This window comes from Adelges cooleyi, unplaced genomic scaffold (assembly GCF_023614345.1).
Source record: "Adelges cooleyi isolate 19-005CV unplaced genomic scaffold, UGA_ACOO_1.1 ACOO_flye_CR_arks_rails_tigmint_CR_PRNA_574, whole genome shotgun sequence".
Lineage (NCBI taxonomy): Eukaryota > Metazoa > Arthropoda > Insecta > Hemiptera > Adelgidae > Adelges > Adelges cooleyi.
In genome coordinates, this window is record NW_026096268.1 from 10,228,133 (window position 1) to 10,250,340 (window position 22,208).

At 31.7% G+C, this 22,208-nt stretch overlaps 2 protein-coding genes across 2 annotated transcripts; one reads left to right on the top strand and one right to left on the bottom strand.

Annotated features, from left to right (window-relative positions):
* Positions 1 to 5,684: 5,684 nt before the first annotated feature.
* Positions 5,685 to 8,793, top strand: LOC126843179 (uncharacterized). Its single transcript, XM_050580545.1, has 7 exons — positions 5,685 to 5,751; positions 6,996 to 7,016; positions 7,398 to 7,439; positions 7,679 to 7,702; positions 8,171 to 8,269; positions 8,410 to 8,517; positions 8,676 to 8,793. Exons 1-6 carry the CDS (start codon positions 5,685 to 5,687, stop codon positions 8,508 to 8,510), a joined length of 354 nt encoding a protein of 117 aa, XP_050436502.1. The 3' UTR covers positions 8,511 to 8,517; positions 8,676 to 8,793.
* An 11,800-nt stretch (positions 8,794 to 20,593) lies between these two features.
* On the bottom strand, positions 20,594 to 21,505 carry LOC126843180 (uncharacterized). The gene has a single exon (XM_050580547.1). It carries the CDS (start codon positions 21,503 to 21,505, stop codon positions 20,594 to 20,596), a length of 912 nt encoding a protein of 303 aa, XP_050436504.1.
* Positions 21,506 to 22,208: the final 703 nt, after the last annotated feature.

Here is a 22,208-nt window from a genome sequence, read left to right on the forward strand (position 1 = left end):
ATGCTTGCGCAATAGTTAAGAGTCATCAGTTAACTGAAAAAATCCATGAATGGCGAAGAACTCGGGAACGCAGAGGTTTTGAGAAGTTGATGTGGAAGAGTAAGAAAGGCCATAGTCATCATTTGACCATGAGATAAGTGGTAAGTTATAGTCTCCACAGAAAACAAAGTTATGGGAGGGGAACTGTTCGATAACAGCGGCAGCAGAAGATAAGTGAGCTTTGTAGGTATCAATGGAACTAGTGGGTGGCAGATACACGCCACATATGATAAAATTAATGGAGTTAAGTGAAAAACGGACGTATAGTTGTTCAATAGAGATAATAGAGTTAATAGACCGCGATAAGAACGCCACCACCACGTTCATGGTTACTAGTAAGAGTGGATCTGTCACATCTAAATACATTATAATTAGTGAGGCCCAGTTCATTTGTAAAAAAGTTGCTATTAAGCCATGTTTCGGTAAGAACAACGAATGAGTAATTAAAATTAGAGGTATTACAATTAAAATTTATAAGTTTTGTTCTCAAACCTCGACAGTTTTGATAATAACCGAAGAAGTTTTCAGAAAATGGTACATTTATTATGTTTGGAGGCGGCGTCGATCGGCGTTGAAGTTTTTTGGGCGAGTTTTCAGGACACAGGGGACGCCGTCACGATATACAATGTTCAGATCAGATTCACCGTTTTTACGACGTTCATCTAGTTCTCGGTGACATGCACGTAATTTTTCACGTTCGAGACGAGTTTTGTCCCGAACCATAGAGATTTGTGGTTGGAACGAAGGAGAACGAGTTTTTGCAGAGCGGAAGGTAGTCAGAACTTGAGTAGCAATGGAATTCGAGGCAAATATCACTTTGGTAGGTCGTGGAGATGTGGACAAGTTTCTCCCAAGACGTATATGTTTAAACTCAGTAGGCTCATTAGAAGACAATTGAGCAAAAAAATCCGTCAAGTTACTTTTGTCCTCGGCAATTTTTGATGCGAGGTCAGAGGAGGTAGACTCAGGCAGCCCATGGATAACTACATTGGCCTTACTTCTTTCACGTTCAGAAAGCTCCTGGATGACATCGAAAGCAGTGGTTGACGATGAATTGTCAGTGGCATGAGATTCAAGCGCTAGGACTCAAGTGTGGAGTGTCTCAAACTTGTTTTGCAAATCCACCATTTCGCTTACGATCGCATCGAACCGGGACGTAAGAGAATCAAGGCGTAACTTTAAATCATCATTAGTTTTTCTATATGAATTACATAAAACGTTTTTACTTAAAATCCTATACATTTGTATTTATTTACTGTAAATTATAATCTTTAACGAGTGGTATCGCTCCTAATGGACATTTTGATTTTTGACTTTTTGAATTTAGGGTTAGGTGACAATACAGTGAATGATGCACCGCCTACAAACGGTCAGTATAGACTACATTTTTTCATCATATTTTAAATGGGTCAAAACGTCAAATACCAATGAACGTTTGAAACTATATTTTAAGATATGTTTAAAATTAAATTTCATTCTTTAGAAGTATACATATTATTGGTGAAAATATACATTGGTAAAAGAAAATGTTTATAACAAAAAATTAAAGATGTAAAAATGTTTGTAAAAGTGTTATTAAAAAAAAAACAGTTATTAAAATATTGCAAATGTCTATTCTATTGTTCACCGAAAGATGTCTACTGTACCACTAAGCTCGAAATTAAAATAAGACATTTTAAAGGCATTAATTTTTACATTTGTTGGATTAGATGACGCTGGTGTGGATGGGCCGCGGCTGGCGAACGCAGGAGGTTAGTATAGACTATAAATTGGTAGCTAAAATTTTAATTTTATGGTATCTAATTAAATGACGTTTGATGTTAAAAAGAAGTTTAAAATTATCACATAATAATATTATATTACTCACTGAAAGGGCGGGGACCGATAGCTATAAACGGTTAAACCCGGCACCTCAACGCTACACCTCGTTAGAAAGAATTTCAACATGATCACATAATCATATTTTATTCGCTAAATTATGTGAACGAGTATGAATTTAAATTAATAATTAATTTTGTTTAATCACTTAAGGTTTACCATTATCAACGAGTAAGTACGAATATAAATAACGCCACGTTATATATTTTACTTTTATTTTTATACACATTTTTTCGTTTTGTCTATTACATTTATATTGATTGTATTGTATAATATTATCGTGCAGTACTATGGGCCTAAACAAAATAAAATAGTACAGAAACTTAGATGATTTGGGTAGGATGCATATGGACAGTGTAGACAATAGAGTTAATACCTAAAATTATGATTTTGTCCTATCAAGTTCAACATGATCACATAATCGTATTTTACTAACAAATGTATGTATGCGAGGAAGAATTTGTATTAATATATAGTTTTATTGTTTAGGAACTCGTGATCTAGTGGGTAAGTAACAGACATAAATCATGAAACGTTAAATCTTTTACTTTTTTTTATTTTATCTTATTAATTTATACTTATGTATTGTGTAATGATATCTTGAGGTAATATAGGCCTAAAAATAGAAAACAGTACAGAAACGAAAAAAGATATTTTATAGAAACAACGATTTGTTTATTTTTGAATTTAAAAGCTGCACCAAAGTTATAATAAAACATGATTCCTGCTGAAACCTAATTAGATGTTATTTTTCTACAATTTGTTGAGCCAATTTCTAGTTAGCAAACATTAATTTGATTTCTATAATTTGTTGTATTTGTTCCCTATGATGTAGATGATATGCAGCCACCGGACGCATCTGGTCAGTAGTATATATAATAGAGCTAAAATTATGATTTTATGGTATCTAATTAAATGACACTTGAGGTTGAAAGAAAATTCAAAAAGATCATATAATGATACATATATTTCACAAATGTATGTATGCGACTAGGAATTTATATTGATACCTAATATGTTGTATTAGTTCCCTTTGATGTGGAGGGAATGCTACCACCGGACGTTTGTAATGATTGCTGTTATGGTCCATGTAGGTAGTCTTTACTTATTTTTAAAAGAACTAATTTTTTTTAATCGCCCTAATTGCACAGGTGAAGGTGTTGATAATTGCGTTGGTGGACTATGTGATAGTAGGTAGTCTTTTACATAAATTAATTTTGTTTCGTAACGTTCATTATATTTTGTAATAACTATTATTGTGTTTGCTTAAATTATTGTGTAGGTCTGGGAAGCATGTGTGAGACCTTGGGAAACAGCATTAGTAATTGCTTTGGGTGTTTTAACTGTCCACGTGGGTATTCTCTATTTATTTTTAAAAAATAATTTTTTTTTAAATTAAAGATATATGTTATAAATTTAGAGATTCGCTTACACGACTATTTATAAATTAGTTAGTACTAATAGAACATTAATTAAAACATTTTAGCTGATGATCAAGCTGCTGATGATGATGATGATGATGATGAAGCTGCTGCTCATCACCATCATCATAGTGATCCTCGTCCTCCTCAATATCCTCAATATCCTCAATATCCTCAATATTATGCTTATCCTCCTAATCCTCAACATCCTTATTATTCTCAAAATCCTTATTATCCTCAAAATCCTCAAAATCCTCATCATCATCATCATAGATGCTGCTGGTAATCATAAGGTAAACAAATCCAATATTTTTATATATTATGTATATATATATATATATATATATAATAATAAAATATCATTCCTTTGAGATTTTATGAAAATACAAAACATTTAATTAATTTACACTAGTTATGTTTTACATAGTTAACATTATGTAAATTAATTGATTTTTACAGAAAGGATCAAACGTGTTGTAGAAATATACAGTGTCTTATATATATATATATATCAAAATTGTGTAAACTTTTACTAATCAAAAAACATATATTTCATGAATTTCTAATAAACTCATACTATTTGGCAATTTTAAAATGTCTTGTTTTGTATTAATACAAGTTTGCAAACTTGGTTGATATGTTTTCGCATGATTTTATTATTGTAGTTTTGTTTAATTGTAGTGTGTATATGATTCTTCTATCGTTAAAAGCTATGCCGACATCTTGAAAAATCTCAAACAGTTTTGTCTAGATAAATCTATGGATTGAATTAAATGTTAAGGAATTATGATTAGTTTGGTTAAATATGATATTAGTAAATTGCTCTCGGAAAATTACTTAAAAAGGTACTAAGTAGTGGTTTTTTAATAGTATTGTAAAACAAATTAGCATATTGTTTTATCCTTAATGAACCAGCCTGTATTTATCGTATAATTATGTTTATTTTGTATATTAATCAGTTAATTTGTATGCTGCACACTTAAAAAGAAACGCCAAATTTAGGAAATTGAGTTTATTTCGTACACCAGATAATTAAATTATTCCACATTTTTTTTCCTAAGGTAAAATGCAGTAAACTCACAGAAATCCATTTAATATATTGGTTATAAAATTAAGTATCGACCAAAATATTGCCAAATACTAAGAAAAACAAATAATGTAGGGTTTCCTAAAGGAAAAAAACAGTTTTTTAGTTAACTGATTTTCCCAATTCATATACTTGGATTTTACATAGTAATCATAGCAATAGCTTTGCAATATGAATATGAATGTGCATTATAAACTTGTTTTTGTTAAATATAGTATCAATAAGCTTCTATTGGCATGTCAAATTTATCAAGAAGGGTTTTCTGACTTAAAGCTTAATGTCATAATAAATTTGCCATTTCGACTATTTTTTTTCTAAAAATATTTGGAATATTTGAAGTATTAAATAATTGTAATTTTTTACGTTAACCAAAATTGTTTATTGCTATCAACGTTTTTGCTCCGTTTCGCAGGTGTTTTAGAAACATGTACCTATCGTTTTGTTATTGTACAAATAACATTGCCGTTTGAGTCATACTTAAATAAAAACCGTTTCTACACGATCTAAATAACAACTGCAAAAATATAATGTATGTAATGCTCTTAGAAGTTTTTCTCTGTACATTTTGAGGTTTTCTACCGTACAACTTTACGGTTTTTTCAGAATAAAAAATATTGCATACGTACAATATGAAAAAAATTACCATTTGTTGTATAGCAGTCATTATTTTGGAAACATCTTTGGGTAATTTTTATTCTATAATTTTTATAACAGTTCATTCACGGGATGATTATCCGAAATTAACCGAACATTACAATTATAATTTCATGGTAACAAATTTGAATGTCTCTTGATGTTGAAAGAAGTTGATTACATGAACATATTTTTTTCCCCGTACAATTTTTTACGCTAGTATGAATTTATATTAACACCCAATTTTGTTGTATAATTTAGTCACACAAGGTTTTCCAAAACCACCTGGTAAGTAACAAACATAAAATAAAAATGTGTCTGTTACATATTTTACTTACATTTATTATTATAATATTTTAAATATATATCTTGTACATTTGTCCTGTTTTATTGTAAGACATAATCGTGAATTTTAATAGGCCTTGAAGTAGAATCCGCTTACAGATTATATTTATTGTTAACTGGTTTTAGTGTATTACACAGCTTCTAACAACTAAACAAAATATTTGATTAAAATAATAAATATATTTTTTTAATTTAAAGTTGCACCAAGATAAAAACTAAAACGTGTAAAAAATGATACCAATTTCATATTTTTTTCTTTATACTATTATGACACTACTACAATGATGTTAGCAAAGAGTAACTCTTTTGTATTATTTGTTGTAATAGGTGACAAGCCGGAAATTTCAGGTTAGTATTGACTGAGTTATTTTACGTTGTTTTATGTACATGGTGATTCTTTTTTAATGGGCCACTCAATATCTCATAGGATTTAATAAGACATTTTTTATTTTTATATTGATTTTGATTTTACCCCCTCCCCCCAACTTGGTTTTTCTAATAGCAACTTTTGAACCTTAATTTCAAGAAATAATTGGTTTGGGAGTGGGGTAAAACAAAAAAAAAAAAATATTTAAAATGGTTCGGGAACAATCAGAAAATAGCGGTAGTTTTGTGAACGAAACAGCTGATAAATAATTTTTAATATTCTGGCGAAAGATTAGAGATAAATCATTAGAGATCAGAGATAAGAATAGAGACATATTTATTAGCCGATGTATCCTCGTTTAGCGTAGATACTAACATTTTTGTTTACAATTTAAATAAAAATGTATTATTTTTTATTAACGTAAATACTGTGTCCAACGTTAATATAAAAACGTATAAGCATGATTCCTATTTGAACCTTATTAGTTATTATTTTTCTACAGACTGTGAAGCCAATTTACACTTAGCAAACATTAATAACTAATGTATTTATATAATTTGTTGTATTAGTTGACAAAAATCCGGATGGACCACCGCCGCCACCGGGTAAGATAATATATAGTCAGTACAGACAATACAGTTACCTAATAGTCACTTAATTGAAGACTTTAATAGTTAATATTTTATTTTTAAAATGTAATTAGTTTTTACTTACCATTTTGTAAGTACTTATTCTTATCGTTTTCCTTTTATTTTACCGTGATGTTCGTCGAACATTTTATGTTCAAACCACCAGGCAACACATTGGAGGTGTTTCACACATTATGTGTACAGATCACGTTTGTATATTGTATTGTTAATGAAGCATCGCGAAATGATGCGCAATATCGTATAAATAGCTAATAATTATATTTGAAACAAATAAGTCCATAAATCTGTCAAGTATAAACTAATTATTAAGATAAAAATTAATAATAATTTAAACACACCTAATAGTTTATAATTGTTTTTAGTTTGTGCTGATTGTGGGAGAACTATAGTTCCAGGTATGATTTTTCATTACTTTGTTTCTTTAACTACATAATTTTGTGCTCATTAAAAATTGTACACAAATTAATTTTGTTACATAACATTCATTATATTTGAAATTATCTGATATTTGATTAGCTTAAATGTTTGTGTAAAACATGAGTGTATCTAATACCTATTTTTGTTTGTTGCCACAGAAGGGCTGTCTGATACCAATTGTAAGTAACAAAAAACAATAATTATCGAACGTTATAAATTTAACTAACTTTTTATATACATTTTTCCAAATAAGTTTTACACATTTGCACTAATTTATTGTATACTGTTAACGTAAAATAATATATGACTGGAAGTAGATTAACTGTACGTTTATAGATGGCAATAATTATAAATTTATAATTGTTGTGTGTTACATACATTGCACCAAAGCTAAGCAAAAAAGTAAATAAATATACATTTTTTTTTTATATAAAAACTTTTTTAATGTTACTCTAAAAATGTGTACTATATGATACCTACTTAATGATAATATTTTACACAACATAATGTCATATTATAGTTGCCAACAGTAATTTGATTTGTGTAATTTGTTGAATTAGTTGATCCAAGTTTGGATAATCAGCCGTCAAATGAGGCAACGGGTTAGTAATGATTACAGTGTTTGTAGTTACCTACTTTATACATAAATTGGTAATTATAAATTATACACAAATATGACGACAATATATCACAACAATTTTACAAAAGATTAAGATTTATTATTATTTTTATGTTATTCGTGAAGAATACTTAAATGTCATAAACTTAAACGAATTAATATTTTCTAATCTGTTGAATTATTTTAACATGCATATCTTAGTTTTTTTTATTGTTTTTTTAGGTTGTAGGAATAAAATAAAAAAGGGTATGTTTATTCATTACTTTATATTCTCATTCAGTTTATTTACACATTTCAACTATGGTACCAAAAATATATATGATTAAAGCTAAGTTTATTATCTTGGACGTCCGAAATATTTTTATAATTTATTTTAAGATGTTTGATTGTTAATAGTTCTCAAATCGAACATCCTTCAAACAATTAAAGAATATAAAAAAATAGACTCTATGTCCATGTACATTGTACAATATGTCAACTTGGCAAATAATTAACAGTTAATGGAACCCGTTTTGATTAAAGGGGACAGAACTTTACTTTAGACTAGTTTAGTGTAATATTATCGTTAATAACTTATGTACCAAACGATAAAAGTAGTACAGATGTTCAAAGTTTGTGCCTATTTTTAACCATTTTACACAAACGATTTTTGATTAATTTTGTTAATTGTATTTTTAAATATCTGATATTGTATTTGCTTAAATAATTTTGTAGCTGCCGGAAATATATGTAAAGGTGTGAAAAATGTTGTATGTGCTTGCGGCACTTGCATTGGTGAATTGGGTTACGTTTATTGTGCTAATTTAAAAGATGGTAAGTAGTCTTTACTTTTTTTTAAAAAATAATAATTTTTTTTATTAAAAATATGTATGTTATTAATTTGTTGATTTACTTACATAATTATATTTTATAAAAAAGTTATTATATTTAGAATGGAAATTTAAACTTTTCAGATGTAGAACACAAATTGCAACATCTTGGTAGTAGTAGTCATCATCATCATATTCATCACATTAATACTATGCACCGTTGTCATTCATGTAGCCATCATTAAGCATAAGGTAAATCGTTATACATAACTCTTTATATATTATCTTTCCTAGAGATTTTAAGTAAACACCAAACATATCAAATTTACACTGGTTATTTTAAACATAGGTAATAATTTAAAAATTAATTCTATTTGAGTTATGAATTAATACAATTTTTATGATTACAGAAAGGAACCAAACGTTTTGCAGACATATTCAATTGCTTATTAAATGCATATAAATTTGCATAATTAAATTGGGTCAACTTTTACTAATTCGAAAACACATAGTACATGAATTCATAATCAACTCTTGCATACATTTGTTTATTATATAGTACAAAATATAAAATTAAATATTTTTAACAATAAAAACTATAAATTTTAATTATTTAAAAATTAAATGTAGCCTTACCTTTTATGAAGCACCTTGTATACATCATACCATTTGGTATATTTTATAAATATGGTAAATAACTTGACGAATGCTCTTATACATTGTTCATTGTACAGATAATACGCAAAATTCGCAATCGAAATGTATCCATTACTAAATCTGTAAATAATAATTTGTAGATGTAGAATTGTCTCTAACAACAGTGTGTTAATTTATAAAACAACACACATAAAACATCAGTAGTAATAAAATGGGGCTTTACCGCCCATTTTTATGCAATTATTAGTAAACCAAACTAGTAACCAATAACAAAATCTCTTTATATAGCATCTTTAAATAATATCTTTTTTTAATCACATTAATTATAATACTTTAAGATATACCAATCTAGGTGACATAAAGTAAACTTACATAAATGTTTTCTGTCTTTATTATTCAAACACCTAAAGAGCTAAATCAATTAAAAATTACATTAACTCTGCAAAATACACATGGAAATTATCCTGAAGAACCGAATCTTTAATAATGATACTGCCGTGAAAACGTTGGTGTTCTCCTATTCAACCATTCTGATGTGGACTTAATCTTTCAACGTGGATATCGAGTAGCACAACTATTATGTAAAAAAATTGTGTACCCAGAACTCAGAGAACTCGGAGAACTTCTGTAGTTAGATGAAACTAATAGAGGAGAAAAATAATTAGGTTCTTCAGGATAATTTTCATGTGCGTTATGCAGAATTAATGTAATTTGTAATTGATATAGCTTTCTAGGTGTTTGAATAATAAAGACAGAAAACCTTTATGTAAGTTTACTTTATGTTACATTGATTAATAAATTGTAAAATGTTATAATTCATGTGATTAATAAAATATATTATGCTACCTATATAAAGAGGTTTTGTTTTTGGTTACCAGTTTGTTTTCTAAAATATGTATTAAAATGGGCGGTAAAGCCCCATTTTATTACTACTAACATCATTGTAAGACTAATAACAGCACATCAAAAGGTAACAATTACATTAAAAAGAATAGTCCTAAATCAGCGCCCAAGGCTTCTTCGGTCACTACTAAACAATAAATCACATATTAATTCAAGAACAAGACTTACGCTGTACAAAATGTTACTTAATCCAGTATTATCTTATGGTATAGAAATTTGGGGTTCAGCGAAAATCTCCAACACAAACAGAATCTAAGTGTTTCAATCCCTAGTCCTTAGCACCATCCTTGCAGCACCTCCTTATGTTTCTAACAAATCGCTCCACCGGGACATTTATCCCTACTGTAGTCGAAGTAGCCGAAATTCAATATAAAAGGTTCCAAAATAGACTCCAGGGGAATCCTAATCCACTAATAATGACCTGATCTCCAGTGATCTTCCTGAAAACCCACCTCGTCGCCAAAAAAAAAAATTTGTATAGAGACCGGGTAGCATAAACTTTACTCTTCCAGCCAACGCAGTTCCATCACTGGATGGTTTCTTCAAACAAGTGATACACTGCTAATTGTATATATAAACAATAACATATTATGCTTATTGTTCGAATATTGTATTGTATTGAAAATGACTTATTGGTTGAAAAATGTATATTATTGTAACGAAACAACAAAAATGTTCATTTACAAATTATTGGCAATATAACATATGTAAACATGTTTTAAGGATTTGTTTAAATTTGTTGACAATTGTAAGACTATGATTACAGTGTTGGGAATTATCTAGATAATTTTATCTAGATAAATCATCTAGATAAAAATTGTAAATAACATCTTATCTAGATAAAAAAAAATAAATCATCTTATTATCTTATTTAGATAAACAAATCGGTTATCTGAGGTAATTAATCTAGATAAAAATTGTAACTATTTTTTAAGTTATTTATTCGTGGGTTTTACAAAAACAGGTTTCGGGATCCGACGAAACGCATAATGTAGTCCAAGCCTAAAAATATTAATATACCTAGGTCCTAATGAATAGTGATTAGTGATATAAGAATATATTATTAATACATTGGGGTTGGCTTGTTAGACAAGTCCAATATTCCATTGTAATCCAATGTATTTTAGTCGATTATACAAAACGTCTTTTACCTATTTTTAATAGGTAGAAGTAGATAAGAGTTATATATGTATTATCGTATAATTTATTATTTATATTCGTAGTTCTCGACTACAGTGCTTAGTTTTTATTTAATGTTGATAATTTTTTTCCCAGTACTCTCGAAATAATTACTAGTGCTATATAAAACGTGTTTATAAGAATTTTTACGATAATAATTTCAAGATTAACATTGACCAAAATCCCAACAAAAAAAATGGTCGAAAGTGCAGGTGTTTATTTGAGCAGAATGGTTATAAATTATATTTTACAAATATATATACATGTCAGGCGAGTCCTGTATCAGTAACTACATATAGGGTAAAGAGTAAAGACTATAAAAGTAAAATAGTAAATAGTAATACAAGTCCAATAAACAATGAGCCGTTTCCAAAAAGTTATTTGTATTTTCAATCAAAATAAAATAACAAAACCTTGTAATAAACATTTTAAACATAATGTGGGCTCTCCGTAGTCCGTAGACCGTATGTGGCCAAAACGATAGTTAAGCCTCAAAAAAGAACAATATGTTTATAAATAGTTTCAACCGATAATGAAATGTCCCGTCATCGATTATCGAGTTTGATAAACTTGTATTTACTTTTTATACCTATTTATACTATTACTGTTGCCTACATAAAAGATGACATAAACAGAGTGAACAGAGTAGCCATAAATCACGAAATCTAATATAAGGAAAATTTGCTCTTGGACGTAACTGTCCATTTCTTAGTACCTACGTCTTATTGGTTATTAAATTATTCTGTAATCTGTGAAAATACTTTGTTTCACTCATACATTTTCGTATAACATTTTATGAAGGTTAAAATTTAATTTATCTATTTTTCATCTAGATAAAATTGTATTTATCTTTATCTTTTAGCTAAATAAATGTTAAATGAATAATTTAATATCTTATCTAGATGGTATATTACTCAATTATCCGTTATCTTATCTAGATAACTTTAAAGTTATCTTTTCCCAACACTGACTATGAAACTATATTCTATTTTGCATGAGTGCCATATTTTTGAGAAACGTGAATCGTTTTGTTGTTTTACGAAAAACATTGCATTTTGCGTCATACTTAAATACAACTGTTTCTACATGGTCTGAACAATACTTGCTAAAATATAATGTATGTTATGTTCATTTAAGTTCTTCTCTGTACATTTTGAGGTTGTCAATCGTACAATTTATAGTTTTTTAAAGAATAAAAAAAATTTCATACATACAATATGAAAAAATTCGCCATTTTTTTTATAGCAGTAATTTTCTTGGTAACATCTTTGGGTAAGTTTTATTTGCATTTAACATTATTACATTAGATGAAGGTTGTACGAATGTCACAAAGGTCAGTAAAGACTACCAGAATTTTTTCGCGTTGTTTTATAACATATACAGAGTGATCTATACTCAATATTTCATGGGGGTTTAATATGAAATTTAATTATCTTTTTTTCATTTTGTTATCATACAATGTGATCTAAATGTTTTACAATTTTCTTTGTTTTTACCCCGTTTTGAAACTTAAGAAATTTCTAACGCATACATTGCATTAAATTTTTAAATTGAAAATAATTTACTACACATTTTGAATGGTCGATAACCATTTTTGGATAACTTTCTTTGAAACTGGTACACAAAATAGCTGTCCCCAGGTGGGGGAATTTTTCAATCTTAACACGCATTTCATATATTGAGTGGGTGTACAGGTTGCTATAACACTTATTCGACATTATAATTTTATTTGAACAGGTAACTTTTAATACAGAATTTTATCACCAATGATTTTTCGAATTGTGTATCACTAAATAATAATATATTCGATATTTCTTCTAATTTTTGTCGAAATATATTTGAACAATTTTGAGTTGTACTTTGCAACGTTAACCGAAAATGTTTATTTTATCACACATGTTTTTTAAAAATATGTTTTGGTTTGTTATTTTATAAAATAACGTTGTCTTTTGCGTCCTACTTTAATAAAACTGTTTCCACATTGACGGTGATACACTTACTAAATAATGTGTTATATGTATGTTCATATATATTTTTCGTATATATTAACCCTATTTTTTTTATTGCTACCTTTGTCATGGAAACATCTTTGGGTAATTTGTATTATATTTTTTTTACAATAGTTCATTCTCAGGTGATTACCCGAAATTTATTAAACACTATACAAAATACAAAAGTATGGTTTTATGGTATCTAATAAATAACACACTTGTGGATAGGGCACACTAGCGCAATAATCCACTCATCCAGGAGTACTTCCTCCTGCCAAACCCTTTCAACTATACTGTGTATTCTTGATATTGTTTCCTCGTCTAATTTTTTTTAATATTCCTCCATAAATCCCATTCTCCCCGGGAGATTTTTGTTTTTTTAGTCTTTTTATTTGCTGTTTTATTTAATTGCTAGTTGGGGGCAGGTATTCGCAATCGTTAGATTCTACTAGTGTCCATTCAAAAGTTTCTTCTGGATTTTCGCAATTGAGCAGAAGCCAAAATATTGCCTCCATTTTTCTAAAATCTCTTCCTGTCCTGTCGTCAGTGAACCATCCTTATTTTTTAAGAACTTGTTATGTTTTCTGTATTCTCCTCTTACAGATTTTTTTTTTTTGGTACAACCGCCTTATTCTATTCATTTTTGTGTCTGCCTCTGCTTCTTCCAATAACTTTCGAGTATATTTTCGTTTTTCATTCCTCAATATTCTACTTGCGCTTTTCTGATATTCTGTATACGTGGTTTCTTTTTCTCTTTTATTTTGGTCATGAGGCCATTGGTTTCTAGCTTTTTTCCTCCGAAGTCTTAATCCATTATCATTTGTGGTTTCGTGAAGGCTATGGTTACCAATCATTGATCTGAATATAGCCTCTTTACCAACTTTTGCGTTTAGGTCACCCAAGACTATTGTTATTCTGTATTTCGGTAATGCATTGTAACGGGGACACTTGACAACCCGTTACCACTCGTCCTAAAACACGCTTATCGGACATCTATCAATAAGACAATAGGTAGGGGAGACAGCGAACATACAGAACAATAGCCTCCGCGCTGACCTCAACGATCAGTTGAGACTTGACCATCCTCGAACCGCGATTAACGACCATTTTTGCCCTCATCCGACTTACGCACTTTACCACGCTTTAACGCCGCCTATTACCATCCCGCATCGTGTGTGTTCGCTCGACTCCACTTCTACAGGACCAGCTAACAATCTCAGGGACCCAGGTAGAAGTGTATTGTATATATATTGTATAGTTAGTTTTACCTTACAAATAGATAGTTATAGTTGCATACTTCGGAGTTACGTCATTCAAAGGCACAACCGCCCGTTTAGCCCCTCGTGCGGTGCATATAAATATATAAAGGGGACTACTTAAGTTTAGACACGGGGTAGCTTCGCGTTCTCAAGCCGAGATCCACTTATTCGATCCCATCGGCGACCGTTCGGTCTAGGATTAGCCCCTAGGCGAGCAGGCTCGTTACAGCATCTAGTGTTGAGTCCACGCAATCATAGAAATCGTCCTTCTCTTCCTGTGGTTTATCTTCCGAAGGAGAATGCACATTTATAAAAGTTGTGTTGAAAAAAGTTGTGCCTTTATTGTCAGCATTGAAATTCTTGGATTGATTTCATTGGAATCTCTTATATTTGGTATTAAGAGTTATTGTGTACTGCAAACCCAGTTTCAAATTGGGTTTGTTCATTACAGTTACCTTGGAATATTGTTGTTTCTTGGATATCTAGCATGTCAGTATCCTCTCATTTAATATCTTGTAGAGCCACTATTTTCAACTTGTACTTCTGTATTTCCTTAACAATGTTTTGGGCAGCTTCAGGTTTAAAAAACAGTACGTGCATTCCATGTTCCAAAAAGTAAGCCATTTTTCCAATTTCCTGTCTGATTATCCAAAACTCCACGTATCCGAGGCATGTTTATTAGTTCCTGAACAATGAGTTTTTACTAGGCAGGGTCGTTAGCCCTGCGCTAAACTCGCCACCTGGAGGACCAGACTACCTTAACCACTTAAGGTCAGAGTTGGGCTATTGCTATACATTATGTTGTATAGGGTGGTAGGCGTGCCACAGCTCGGGGCCCCGGGTTCGCTAAACCGGTGAAGTAAGAGTTTCCCCGGGGAAACACTAAGAAGTATTTTATAAAATTTTATATTTTACCAAATTTCAAACCAAAGATTTTTAAAAACAATTTTAAGCAAAGTTACTTCTTCAAAGTCATCATTTGATAAAACTGTTTCTACATAGTAAGCTTAATACTTCCTAAATGTTTTCCACTACATGAAGAATGATACATCAACACTTTGAGAGTTAATGATAAATATAGTATCAATACAATTTTTTAGTCGTGTAAATTTAATCAGCAATTATTTTCTGTCTTGAAGCTCAGTATAATAATATACTCAACATATTTTCGAATACATTTTTTCGAAAAATATTTGAAGTATGTTGAGTTGTAATTTTCAACGTTAACCGAAATATATTGTTTATTGCTAACAAAATATTGGCTCCATCTTACATGTTTATTTGCAATATGTATTGTATTGTTATTGTAAAAAAAAAAATTGTCTTCTATGTTATACTTTAATATAACTGTTTCTACAGGGTCTAAATAACACTTGCTAAACAATGTATGTTACGTACGTTTTGTTTCACGGTTTATTTTGAGGTTCTTTATCGTAGAAGTTTACAGATTTTTTTATGAATAACAAATGTTCTTTAATACATTATGCAAAAAAACGCAATTTTTTTTTTGTTATTGTCATTATTTTGGAAATTTCTTTGGGTGAGCATAAATTTATATTAATACCTAATTGTTTGTTTAGTCACACAAGGTCCTGAAAATCCAGGTAAGTAACAAACAAATTTTAACGTCACGTCATTTATTTTACCGAAATTTGTGTGTATATATTTTTTTAATTTATCCTACGCATTTGTACAGATGTATTGTGTAACATTATCGCATAGCTTTATAGGCCTTGAACTAGAATACGCTTAAAGATTACATTCATTATAAATTTGTTTTTAGTGTATTACACAGCACCATAACTCAACAAAATATTCGATAAATATAATGATTTTTTTTTTAATAAGCTTTTTACTTTTAAAAGGTTAACTATAGACTATCAACAAGATTCTTTCGACATGGTTTTTATACCACTTTACTTTTTTGCCGTTTTAAATAATTTTTTGGGTTAAATTTTTTTTTAGATAGCAATAGTTGAATTAGATTTAGATAGAATTCAAGATAGCAATTTTAATAAGAATAATTTGCTGAGAGTTCGGCCTTTTCGATAACCAGACTATCAATAAGATTATTATGACATGTCAATTTTATCAAAAAAGATTTTCTGAACTTTGACTCAGTATAATATATTGCAATTTAAAATGGCAATCATAAATTAAAAACAATTGTTTTTAATGAAAAGATGTACAAGATTAGTACTAAAAATGATACCTACTCAATTTATAAAATCAAAAGGCACGATAGGGTAGTAGCTAACATGGTTTTTTGATGATATAATGAAATACAATACCTAATAGTCCCGGTTACAATTATTAATTATTATTGATTTAGAATTGCTTATTACATAGAATTATATTGATAATTGGTTAAAATATACATTTCTGAAAAAAATTTTGACATCAGGGAATTAAAGATGTAAAAAGTGTTTAAATTATTATTAGAATAGGGTAAAAACTTACTCTATTATATACCAAGCGATTACTGTATCACTAAGCTCGAGATAAGCATACAATCATATTTTAATCGTCGGTTTTTAAAAAGAAAACAACAGATATTATATTGATGACACATTTTATAAAAGCCATATCACATTATCTGATTTGAATATACCTAACCAGTGCACCATTTTAAAAATGTGTTAAATTCATCTTGCAATATGGAGCAGTCATTAAGGCATGAGATTGTATAATATATTTTAAGATCATCTGCAAAAAGTTTAAATTTACAGTGAGTAAAGCAATTATCAATATCAATCAGGAATAGTAAGAATATTGCAAGGGATAGATGACCTCCTTGAGGTACTCCAGAGGTCACAGGGAATTTAGATTAAAAGTGCTCGTTAACCAATACTTGTTGGTAGCGGTTAGTCAGATATGATCTGAACCAGTTTAAAAGATTACCGTTTATGCCAACAAGTCGGTGTAGAAACATAAGAGCTTTGTTTCAGTAGACATACCTGGTCTAAACCCGTGTTGATTAACTGAAAGTAACTTATTTATTGAACGTGTAGTGGTGGTTCAAATAGTTTTTCAAATAATTTAGGGAGAGATGATAACTTGGAAATGAGTCTATATAATTAGTTACGGAAAACTTGGAGCCAGTTTTTTTAATTGAAAATTCATAACTAAGTTTCTATGTCCATCAGGGCCAGGAATGGGGTTAAAAATTAATCCGTCCATATATATATATATATATATAAGATAATGAAAGATTCAAAGAAGGAAGATAGGTTGTATTAGGTATGGAGTGGTTGAATTTTTTTACATTTAGGTTAAAATTAGTGTATACTGAACTAAAAAATTGTTGACCTGACTATTTCAGGACCATTAGTTCTAGTGATATTATTTAATTCCATTACAGCAGGGATATCATTATCTGATTAAAGGTTTTTAATATATTTCCAAAATGATTTTGGATTATATGTGAATCGCTTATGTAAGTATTGATAATTAAATAAGTTGCTACACCTAATAAAAAAATAAAACACTTTCAGGCACTAGTATTCGGAAACCGTAATTGTTTCTAATGGTGATGGTACATCTCTATATTGATAATATAACCTAAGGTAAATATTTATGTATTATACATTATATATTATTGAATTTAGTTTTAATGTGATTTTAAACACAAAAGTCATGTATATGCATGATAATTAAAATTCATCCGTGGACACTTTTACAAAACTAAAATTAAATTTTTCATGAAATCACAATAGTTTTTATCTTTTTGGCAAACATAAAGTTTCCTGTTTTATATTACTTATACCCGTTAATATATTATGTGTAATTCAAAAATTATTTGCCATTAAAGATAAATTTACTGATTGAGTTAAAAAATAAACATTATGTTTGGTTAAGATGGGTTTTGAGTATTGGATTTTTGTGACAAATAAAAACAAATTAACTAGTAATTTATATTTATATGTATATATATAATAAATTGCTATCTCTTCTCGCTTATTTTTTCGTTTAAATCTTCATCTATCACAAAACTACCATCTTCAGATATATTTAAATTTTCTCAGTATTATATATAGGTTCATTTTATACAAGGTTGTAAAATTATGGAGTCGGAAATAGAATGAGACAACGAGAGAAATGTCACCGTTATCGTCATAGGCTGGTAGGGTTATGTATACATTTTAAAATTAAGTTATTGTTTAAGTTCTTTTTAAAGTTTTTTAAGTTGGTGGAGGCTCAGCAAAAAATACAAAAGGATAACAGGGATAAATTACCAACTTTAAATAAAAATTAGAAAATGTATGTTGGTCATACTGCAACGCCGTCGATGCATCAAACATATGATTAACCATTATCCCACGTAAAACTCAAACTGTGTGGTTGATATTTTCGCAGGATAGTATCAATACAATTTGTAGGTTCAATGTAAATTTAAAGGCTTTATCAATATTGTATAGGAGTTATCTAAATATTTGCACCTGTGACAGCTATCGAGACCTAAATGATATCTTAAAGATCAAGTAGAATCGTTTAGGTTTTTAAATGTATGATAAATCTTTAACAAGGGGTACTCCCTTTAGAGAGATATTGTTTTATGAATAATTAAATATTATTGGTGTTTTGTTCCGGGTATAGGTTATTCATTTTCAGTTACTTAATTAAAAGTAACTTCATTATCCACGCACCATTTACTAAATTTTTAGATTTGGGTTAATATAAGCTACAGTCAAATACGCGAAGAGAATTGCATTAACACTGAGAATAAAAAATAACTATCAATAGAGATAAGACTCATTTGACATAGTTATTTTATTTGAACGGGTTTCTTTTAGTAAGACATTTTTTCAAAAATGTTTTTTTAACTTGAGAGCTAAGACTCGATGTAACAGGATATTCATCTTACCATTTATTCTGTTTGACATATATTTGGAATATTTAAAGTATTACAAATTGTAACTTTCAACATTACTCGAAATCGATTATTGCTAACAAAATGTTTGCTCTGTCCCACAGGTTTTTTAGAAACAGATATCATTTTGTTATTATACAAATAACATAGTATTTGCGTCACACTTTGATAAAACATGTTAGTATGAAGAACACTTGCAAAATAATGTATGTTGTGTTCATTTAAGTTTTTTTTGCGTACATATTTGGTTCTCAATCGTCTAACTTAACAGATTTTTTCAGAATAAGCCAAATTCATTAATACATTATGTGCAAAATTGCTATTTCTTATATAGTAGTCATTATCTTGGAAATATCTTTGGGTAATTTTCATTTGTATTTTTTTACAAAAAAAATCGCAGGTTGACTATCAACATTTAATTAACAATGCAATTATGATTTTTATGGTACCTCATTAAATGACATTTGATGTTGAAATAAGTTCAATATGATCACATAATTTTAGTATTTTACTAACAAAGTTATAAATCCGAATAAGAATTTGTATTGATACAGTTTTGTTGTTTAGTAAATCAAGGTCTACCATTATCACCGGGTAAGTAACACACCTAAATTAACGGCACGTTATAAATTTTGCTTACATTTTTTTTCTAATTATCTTTTAAATTCAAAGGTTTTGTGTTGTATAATAATATTATCGTTAAGTAATATAGGCCAAAACCTAGATAACAGTACAAAGCTAAAAAAAAATATTTGATAAAAACGATGATTGATTTATTTTATGACGTAATAGCTGCACCAAAGTTACTATAAAATTTATAAAACAAGATTTCTACTTGACGCGGTCGTGTGTGGACGCAACTCACGGGTTGGGGTTAAGTCAATAAGTTCAACACGGGGTTGCGGCGTAAACACTGTTTATTGTTCGACCACGCAATATATAAAATAGGTTTAAAATTTAAGTTTACAAAAACGCGGACGGATCCGGAATGATCGAACTAGCGGGCTAGTCGTGGGGGGGTCGCTAGAAGTTAAGTCGGGATAAGGCGTCGAATTAATTCTAGGTGATACGAGGGCGGACGGAATACGTTGGGAAAACGGTAAGTCGTCGGTCGCGCGTCGTATCGGGAAGTGATTAGCTACCCATTATATTCGCCGCGCTATGCCGGCGTCCGAACTGGACTTTGCACCCTAGGTAGAGAGTGGTGGTCAGCCAGTCAGTTCGTGTCTGCCGGACGGATTGTGGCGGTAAAGTGTCGCGGCCCGTGGCATATCACTAATAGTACGCCGCAGTGCGCGGCGTCCTATTAGTAATATGTATCACGGGCCGTGTCAACCCTCCCCCGCCAAGCCGTCAATCCGTCGGGTAGTGGTGTAGCTAACAGGGCCGAGAAGGATTAGTCCCTTATCAACTCGCCCTCAGGACCTATTGTAAGGTACCGATGGCGGACTACGGTATGGCGGATCGCCCTACAGTGGCTTGTCGATAGGGCTAGTAGGACAGGACTGGAAGTCTTCCGGTTCGGTGTCCGTCTTCGTCCAGTCCATTTCGGCCATCTCCTCGAGCTCCTGCTCCAGCGATGGGGTTTCCTCTTCCGCTGAGACAGTGGGTTGCGGGTCGACGGCGGCCTCCACCGGGGTGACCTCGGGGTGGATCGGGTCGCTCGTCGGCTGTTCCTCGGCGCGCACGTCTCTAGATGGCCCGGCGTCCCCATGGTCCGGTTTTTCCAGTCTAAACTGCTGCGAGGTAAATGGTGTCGGCTTCTGGGTTTGAGCTGTCTGCTCCTTCTTCGCCTGACGGAATGCCCGGAGACGGAGAGCCGACTTTCGCTTCGCCGAAGGGGTTCTGGTTTTTTTCGGGACGGTCCCCTTTGCCCTGGGAGGTCCCGCCGTCGCTGGCTTTCCGCTGCCGACAAAACGCACCGTCTTTCCCACCTGGACGGTCGTCGGTCGATGGAACGGGCGTACCGGAGGAGTTGGCATCCTGGACGCCACCTGCGGTGCTGCCGACCGTGGTGGTAGCTGGTGGAGAGGAGCCGTCGACCTGGGCTGTGGTGCCCTAGGTTGCCCGTAGGTGGGCCCGGCTTGGAGTTGCCGATGTGGCCCCGTTGTCACCGGCGGACCGACCGGTATCTGATTACCGATGGGGGTCGTGGCCAGAAGGGCAATGCAGTCCCGCCAGCCACGTGAGTAGAGGGCCCACGCGACTGGGTCTCTCCGAATGACGTCGGGGGAGGCGTTATTGGCCTCGTCAGCGGTGTTGAATGCATGGCTGGGAAAGCGCACCCCTCTGCTGCTCAGCATCCGCTGCATCGCCATTACTTGGTCTGCTAGTCCTTGTAGCAAGGTTTGGTCGGCGCTCGGCTGTCGGCTGCTGGCCATGATGCGCTGAAACAAAGGGGGGAAAAAAAAGAACAGAAATGGGGGGGGGACAAACACGATATAATTAGTAACAACAATAAGCAACATAATTACGTTTGTTATACTTCCCGTGTCGGTCAAGTATCGCTAGTTTCTTTCGTGTGTATATCGGTGGTAGCGGAGGGTTTCATGCATGATACATGGAGTTTCTTTGGTGGGCGTTGATCGGTTAGGTATATTCCCCTTCCAATCTTCTTCGCCAACCTCACCGGACCTGACCATTTGGGTGCAAATCCGGCGTGAAATCCTTTATCGGCATTTGAAAGGGGGTGCGCCTTGTGATACACCCAATCGCCCACTTTGAATTTTGAGTTCTCAGGGGTTATTGGGGACCCTTCTGATTTCAGAAGATTCATGGCCACTCTTTCGCGGCTCCGACGCTCTTCGTCAAATTGTTCGATTGGGACAGTCGATTGAAGGTTTAGGACCCAATCGCCCGGTCTTTTTCCTTCTCTACCAAGGACTAAAACCGACGGTGAGTAACCTGTCATCTCATTCGTTCTGTTCCGAATCGCGAAAAGTACCGACGATAGTTTCGTATCCCAAGAACGATGACTATCGTTCACTAAAAGTGTACGGAGTCCTTTTTTCAGTTCTTGGTTGCGACGCTCAGTGGGGTTGGCTCTTGGGTGATAAACTGGGGTCGTCCAACCCACCGCCCCCC

Excerpts from the sequence above, each read along its gene's own strand:
- LOC126843179 (XM_050580545.1), top strand. The coding sequence starts at position 5,685 with ATGATGTTAGCAAAGAGTAACTCTTTTGTATTATTTGTTGTAATAGGT. Across the intron at positions 5,752-6,995 it reads TGACAAGCCGGAAATTTCAG|AAGGGCTGTCTGATACCAAT; the intron begins GTTAGTATTGAC and ends TTGTTGCCACAG. Across the intron at positions 7,440-7,678 it reads GCCGTCAAATGAGGCAACGG|GTTGTAGGAATAAAATAAAA; the intron begins GTTAGTAATGAT and ends TTGTTTTTTTAG.
- LOC126843180 (XM_050580547.1), bottom strand. The coding sequence starts at position 21,505 with ATGGCCAGCAGCCGACAGCCGAGCGCCGACCAAACCTTGCTACAAGGA.